General features: G+C 36.8%; 1 protein-coding gene across 2 annotated transcripts; it reads left to right on the forward strand.

Moving 5' to 3' along the window:
* On the forward strand, positions 1-5087 carry LOC147558557 (beta-fructofuranosidase, insoluble isoenzyme 1-like). 2 transcript variants are annotated; one of them, XM_086660256.1, is made up of 5 exons: positions 1-672; positions 2881-3899; positions 3977-4215; positions 4323-4413; positions 4773-5087. In XM_086660256.1, exons 1-5 carry the CDS (start codon positions 489-491, stop codon positions 4950-4952), a joined length of 1713 nt encoding a protein of 570 aa, XP_086516382.1. In that variant the 5' UTR covers positions 1-488; the 3' UTR covers positions 4953-5087. The 2 variants fall into 2 exon arrangements, with proteins under 2 accessions (XP_086516382.1, XP_086516383.1); XM_086660257.1 differs by having other exon boundaries at positions 410-2786.
* Positions 5088-7656: the final 2569 nt, after the last annotated feature.

Consider the following 7656-nt stretch of genomic DNA (forward strand, 5'->3'; position numbering starts at 1 on the left):
TAAGGATTTTGTACAAAGAATCCCTAACAAAATCCTTACAAACGAAATTGTAAGTGTACAAAGAATTTTTGACAAAATCTTTGACTCGATGAGTCATTAAGTCAAGAATTTTGTTAAGGATTTTGTCACTGTACCACCCCCGGCAGACATATTTTTGGATTTCTTTGAGAAAAATAGTTCTCAAATAATTTTCAAAAATTTACTAAAAGTGCTTTCAAGACAAGAAGATAAGAGCTAAAGAAGATAAGGATTAGGGTAAATCTTTCTTACCATTAATTGCAAATTTACCACATTTAAGAAACACCATTTAATGGTCTTCTTAAGATTCTCTAACTTTTCCAAACACTTGTATTTCTCCACCCAACCAAAACTTCTATAAATACCACAAAATATCATCAACCCACAATTTGATTCTCCTCTCTTTCTCTTTCTCTTTCTCTTTCTTTATCTCTAGTTTTGACTGTTTTCCTTTCTCCTCTGGATTAGTCATGAAGATATTAGGAACAATGTTGAGTTTGATTTTGATGGTAGTATGTTTCAATCTAGTGAGTGAAAATGGTGTGGAAGCCTCTCACAAAGTCTTCCCAGAGTTTCAATCTCTTAAAGCAGCCAATGTTAAACCAAATCTCAGAACTGGTTATCACTTTCAACCTCCCCAAAACTGGATTAATGGTAATTTCTATCTTATAATATATAATTATGTTTATAGGTTCATTTCTACTTTCTTTATAAACTAAGCTTAACACTAGGATCCATATTATTTTTGTTGTAGTGATTCTAACCTTATGGATCTAGATAAGAGTTTGAATCTTATTGATTCTGCAAAGAATTTTAAATCATTATTTTTTTTTTGTCTTTTACTAAATCTCACTGTTATTTTACTTTTTTTTTTTGTTGAACTATACTGTTATTTTACTTAGTATTTACTATTTTAATAGTTTTTTTTTTGCCCTAAATCAACATGCACAATGTGATTTAACATTTAGTGTTGTGTTTTTTTTTTGTTGAACTAGACATTTAGTGGTGTTTGTAAGCCAAACATTCTATTTTGTTGGACCATGTTTTGATGTTGTTGTTGTTTAGTTTTACCTATTAAATTTAATGTACCTCAAAATTAAAAAAAAAAAAAAGTAAAAAATGACTTCATATGTAAGTTTAGTAGGCATTTGGAATGGATAAATTAGTACTCACAATATACAATTATATTGTTGTCCATTCAATAGTAATCCTAATTTATGAAATTGTGTGGCTATGCATATCATGTCATTAATTTACTTCCATATTCATAAAAAGTAGATGGGGGATTGGACTTGTATAGATAGGAACATGTTTGACATATACACCACTCTTTTTTTTGTTGAAAGTTATAGACCACTCACATGAGGGAAAGTTTGGTAAGTAGGGGCTCACCCTTGACACGAGATAGGTAGGCTTGAATCTAGACCGACATAACTTGCAAACCCTCCCTCGTCTTCAAGTGTGAAAATAATGAAGTCGGTGTGGTTTCAAAAATGTTATTTGGTCCAGAAATAAAGACCGACTACAGTCCAAAAATTGATGTGGTCGGCTCTTATTGGTCAGGGTGTTTCTCTTTCCACATGCCCTGATTAATGGAAGTCAACGACAACTCAAAAGTTGATGTGACTGGCTCTTATTTGTTAGAGTGTTTCTCTTTCCACATACCTTGATTAATGAGAGCCAACTACATCAACTTTCAAAAAAATAGTGTTTCTCGTGTAATTCGTAACACCAAGAAAATAGTATTGCAGGAGTAGTGCTTAAACCCTCTTTTCAATTGTGTGTCGGGTGGTTATTCTTTTAACAAATCATTTTTTTCACTGAAAAAGATGACTTAAATAACTTTTTACTTTCACATATGGGTCAAACACAAAATTAAGAGAGTGTTAAGGGACCATCTTCCAAATAAACAAAATAGAAACACACATTTGGACAGAAGGATAAATTTACAGTATTCTCTTGTGAGTTAAAGTTCGTCATCATAAGTCAACTGTTTTGGCCAGAGGGTAAGAGAAATACAAATTTTAATGGTTAATACTATTTTTCAAAAATGTCAAGAGAGAATTGTTCAAAATTCTTTTTCACAAAAGTAACAATGGATTAGGGCACTTTCAAATACCAAAAACTTCTTACGATTCATTTATTTTACAAGAATTTCTTTTTCTAGCCTTAGTCTACATTGGTATTTTTGTGGTTTTAAATATAGGGAGTCTTTTTCTAGCACAATCCTGAGAAAATATATTTTGTTAGGTTTGAGTTTGACGAAAGTTTATTTTTCTTGTCGGTCTCTCACATGTCAAACGACCCCCCTCGACCCTCTAACCCTAAGTGGAGAAGGTAAACATTTGCCAGGAGTGTCCCGGACCCTTGAATAATGTTCATTGTTTATGGCCTACATATGGGTACCAACCTACCATGTCACAAAATCATTGAGATGTAAAAGTGATAAGAGTATCAACTTGTTCTGACTTAAGATAAGGTGAAAATTGACCTTCATTTTATCTTTTTTGGCAGCAAAAAAAAGTCAAGACCCACTCATATCCAAATTGAGTTTGGATGTGAAACCCTTTATTCAACCCAACCCTCACCAAAAGTGATAATTTGCTTTCTCTAAAACATATACTTATTTTTTCAAATGAAAACAGCAAAAGTAAATTATTGTTACCACTGATTTTACGGTTTTCTCAATTGAAATGTCATCTAACCTTTCTTTTTTTCCTTTTCTTGGATGCTATTCGAATCTTTGCAACATTCAACAGATCCAAATGGTAAGTTTAACACCAACATTTCTTGTCCTTAATCATATTTTTCGAAGTTGTTGTTCGTTATAATCTAATACATTTGATTTCTTATTTGAAATAGCTCCTATGTACTACAAAGGCATCTACCATTTTTTCTACCAGTACAACCCTCAAGGTGCTGTTTGGGGAAACATTGTATGGGCTCATTCAGTCTCAACAGATATGCTCAACTGGTTCCCCCTCGAACCAACCCTTCTCCCTAGCCATCCCTTCGATATACAAGGGTGTTGGTCCGGTTCTGCCACTTTTCTACCCGGTAACAAGCCTATTATTCTCTACACGGGCAAAGATTCAGAGGGACGTCAAGTTCAAAACGTTGCAGTACCAAAAGACTTATCAGACCCATTTCTTAAAGAGTGGGTAAAGCCCGATTACAACCCGGTAATGGTACCATATGGTGATATCAATGTGAGTTCGTTTCGTGATCCAACAACAGCATGGTTGGGCCAAGATGGGCTTTGGAGAACTTTAGTAGGGAGTAAGAGAGGTAAAACCAGAGGAGTGGCATTGTTATATAAGAGTAAAGATTTCGTTAACTGGACTAAAGCCCAGCACCCATTACACTCTTCACCATATACTGGTATGTGGGAATGCCCAGATTTCTTCCCTGTTTTATTGAAAGGGAAACAAGGTTTGGACACATCGGTCAACGGAGACAACGTTAAGCACGTTTTAAAGGTTAGCCTTGATAATACGAGGTTCGATTACTACACAGTCGGTCATTATTTCGCGAACAAAGATAAATACGTACCTGATAATACTTCAAATGACGATTCAACTGGGCTTAGATATGACTATGGGAACTTTTATGCATCTAAAACATTCTTCGACCAATCGAAAAATAGAAGGATCTTGTGGGGATGGGCTAACGAATCCGATACAGTTGCTGATGATGTTGCTAAAGGTTGGGCTGGTATTCAGACAGTTCCAAGAACTTTATGGCTTGACGAAAATCAAAAACAGCTTGTTCAATGGCCAATAGAAGAAATTGACAATCTAAGACAAGATGAAGTTCAGTTAAACAAAAAGTCTCTCGAAAAAGGAAGTCATATTGAAGTTAAAGGAGTCAAAACGGCACAGGTTTGTTATCTATCATTACTTAGTTTTATCTTAATTCTTGAACTCTATACTAACATTTGTAACTAACAATGTTCCAGGCTGATGTTGAAGTTACATTCAAGTTGCCAAGTTTAGAGAAGGCAGAGCCGTTCGATCCTACTTGGGTCGACGCGGAAAGACTCTGTGGTATAAAGGATGCCAGTGTTCAAGGCGGAGTCGGACCTTTCGGTTTGTTAACATTAGCTTCCAACAATTTAGAGGAATATACCGCAGTTACTTTCCGAGTTTTCAAAGCTAAAGACAAGCATGTAGTCCTTATGTGCTCGGGTGGAATCAAGTTAGTTTTTACCTATTCTTTCATTTCAAGTTCTCAATATAAACCTTTGATATCATATTATGCTAAATAACTTTTGATTTGGTTCTATTTTTGGGTGTAAAAAACAGGTCTTCTTTGAACCCACAAATGTACAAACCTTCATTTGGGGGATTTGTAGATGTAGATTTGAAGGATGGAGTGATTTCTCTAAGGACCTTGGTATGGTTTTCAATCTTTTAAGTTTATGCCTTTATGTAGCTTACTAATTTTTTGACTTATTATGGTGTTCGGGACAATGTCTTACTGACAACGACTCGTCTTTGAGGGTGGTGGATGTGGTAAGGGTAGTGTTACGCTACGTGTTAGCTCGAGCTTAGTAAGTTCTAAGACCTTGAGGTGAATTTGCTGCCTTCACTACGAACAAGATTTTGTGCGTGTCCGGCTTGGGCCATGACATCTTGGGAGCTACCCTAATGCCAAACCAACTTAACAACCAACCCATGACTATGAGTAGCATTATTCAATAATCGATCTCAATTCCGTTCGGAAATTTATTTTGATTGAATTTCCATTTGCAGATTGATCACTCAGTTGTTGAAAGTTTTGGTGCCGGAGGTAAAACATGCATTACATCGAGAGTGTATCCGACGCTCGCAGTAGGGGAAGACGCTCATCTGCACGTGTTTAACAATGGTACTGCGACAGTTGAAGTTGCTAATCTGAAAGCCTGGACCATGAGGAAGCCCTTCATGAATTAACCCAAAACATACATGGAATAATAACCATATCCCTTTTATTTATGGGTCTCCATTAAAACTAGAAAGAAAAACTTATTGTGTATGGAAAGAGGCTTATTCCTAGTTCAAATGAAAGTTTGATCGATTTAAAGATCATTTTCTTGTTGTCTTCTTTAAGGTAGGATAAAATGATAGCTTAGGCCTTAGGAGGACAGGGCAGAGCAAAGAAATTTGAGTAACCTATAAGATTGCCAGACTCATCTGCACCCTGGACGGTCTGATTGGGTTCCTGAACTGGGACTATAGCCCAAGAGCAAGCCACTAACCATAGTCGGCTGACACGGGCTATAGTCCGAGCGGAGCCCATTAATCTAGTGTGGCTAGTCCTCATATCAGGCGCCCATGAGCCTAACCCAAAAGCATGAGGCCAAGGTCTTCAGCATTGTTTTGGCCCCTATATAGACAGGTCCACAGAGAAATAGAAGAACTTACAACCTTCTTTCTCTTCTTTAACCCTTTCGCCGAGCAGTAAATTTGCATCCTCTGTAATTAACATTTAACCACTAATTAGAAATAAGCACAATAAATTATGATAATTATGTTTTTCTAAATGAGTTTGTGATATTTATGTCCCTCCATCGCTTCATTCTTAGACAATCCTCTCTATCACAACAAAAGCCCAAGAGGGACAAATAAGCACATTCTTCGGTTTTAACTAGTGGGATGGTCTAGCTATCTCCTAGTAGTGCAGAACTTAACAAGTAGTTATATGAAGTACCACATACCGGAAGTTAATCTTTTCAGTACTATTAAATTTGTTTAGCTCTTTCAGGGTTGACCCTGACTTTTTGGTGGGCTGAAGCGAACTTCGAAAATGTGGGAGCCCCTATACTATACAAAAATCAGAATTATATAAAAAATAAAATTACTAGTACTTGACTATTTTTCATCATATTTACTTACCAAAAGGATATTGACAATTACAATCACTGGACTTTTCTTCTTCTTACATTTTTAGATGCAACACTCACAATTGTTAAGTAATCGAGATTAGCTAAAAAAGTGAGAGTAAAAAGTAGTAGTTGCCTAAGTTTAGAACTAGTGACTACTGCACTGGATCAAGTGATAAACCGCCTTGGCTAGCTCTAATATTTGATATAAATATGCTCAGGAAAGCATTTATAGTATCTTTATTTTCCTGAGTAGAGCCAGAGTTCGCCCCACCTTAGCTCCACCCTTGTCCACAATCATATATTAACGACATAAAAGTGTCTTCCCAATGCGACCAATTCTCATTTTCTGTCTTCCCAATGCGACCAATTCTCATTTTTAGAACTAGCGAGAGCTCTTCGTTCAGACTAAGCATTTGGACCAGGGTCTTAGTCTTGTTTCCTTTTAGATGTTCCTGAATGTATCAGAGATGGGAAAAAGAAAGGCATCACTGCATCAGTGACATAAATACTATTCATACCCATAGTAACACGAAACTAGATAGTTTGCTTACAAACGGGCCAAAACTGCACCGTGGCCCGTGGGGTTTGCATAAAAACACACAAACTAAATAAATCAGAATATGTATCTTGCATCGCGTTGCAATATATGGAAGAAAGCATGAATGCATAAGGTGAGGACTCGTCCGTATCGGCTTCGACATTTGCTCTTAAAGAGTCAAGACTCTTACCTCTAAAGAATTTCTCGGAGCAAAAATAAGGTAACTGTAGAATGCATAAATGAATTATTTTAGTTACAAAACTTTAGATTGTTCTGTTAAGTTCGTGGCCATCCAACTCAAAACCAATTGACAATGAGTGGAGAGGACCTATACTTTATATTTTTGTTGCTAGTTACCCATTCTCCCATGTGAGACTATTCTCACACGCCCCTTCACGTGTGACGTTCTTTGAGCCTAACACGTATTTTTTTTTCTTTACGGGTGACGTGGAGCACGTGTGGCTTTTAAGTCTATCACGTGTGATCCTAGCTCTGATACCATGTTAAGTTTGTGGCCATCCAACTCAAAACCAATTGGCAATGAGGGGAGATGACCTATACTTTATATTCTTGGTTGCTAGTTACCCATTCTCCCATATGAGACTATTCTCACAGTTACATAAAAGTATCATAGATTCATACAAATATGATCTTTGGCCCAATAATGGAGCCAACAACTGAGCGGATGGTGAGGTGGCCGACTCCAATTTGATGATGTCAAAGTGGCCTTTAGGCATCATTCGGGATAGAGAGATTGTTGCTTCAATCTACTCCTCAAAATTTGGTGGGTGAAACCGGCATAGAACTCAGAAACCTCTCCGACGCTTAAGTCAGTACGGTTGCAGTTAAAAATTGAATTGGGATTTCGAGTTTATAGATTGAACCTTCAATTGATTGCTTGCCTAGTTCAGGGCAAACATGTGCTTTATATAAGCGCCTAGGATACTCGTGTTGACCCCCTGATTTCGACCTTGAGTGGCAGAGTTCGTTCAGATTCACCTCTCTAATAACTTGTCAAGGATTGACCCGTTGAAATCTTGGTCTTTTCTTAACTCATCGACTTGGTCAAATGATGACCAATATTTGGACCATCACAATTAGTCAACTAATTTCTCTTTTCACATGGATTACCAATTGGAGCCGACCACATCACAATTTTCCCTTTGGTCAGACTCTAAAATTCGGTCCAAATAAAAACTATTATACGATTCGTGCCAAAATTGGGGATTGTGGC

This window comes from Eschscholzia californica, unplaced genomic scaffold (genome assembly GCF_041429995.1).
Source record: "Eschscholzia californica isolate CP2 unplaced genomic scaffold, dmEscCali1.0.p SCAF_2, whole genome shotgun sequence".
NCBI lineage: Eukaryota > Viridiplantae > Streptophyta > Magnoliopsida > Ranunculales > Papaveraceae > Eschscholzia > Eschscholzia californica.

Coding starts and splice junctions, on each gene's coding strand:
- LOC147558557 (XM_086660256.1), top strand. CDS start 489: ATGAAGATATTAGGAACAATGTTGAGTTTGATTTTGATGGTAGTATGT. Junction 673..2,880: donor TCCCCAAAACTGGATTAATG/GTAATTTCTATC, acceptor TATTTGAAATAG/CTCCTATGTACTACAAAGGC. Junction 4,216..4,322: donor ATGTGCTCGGGTGGAATCAA/GTTAGTTTTTAC, acceptor TGTAAAAAACAG/GTCTTCTTTGAACCCACAAA.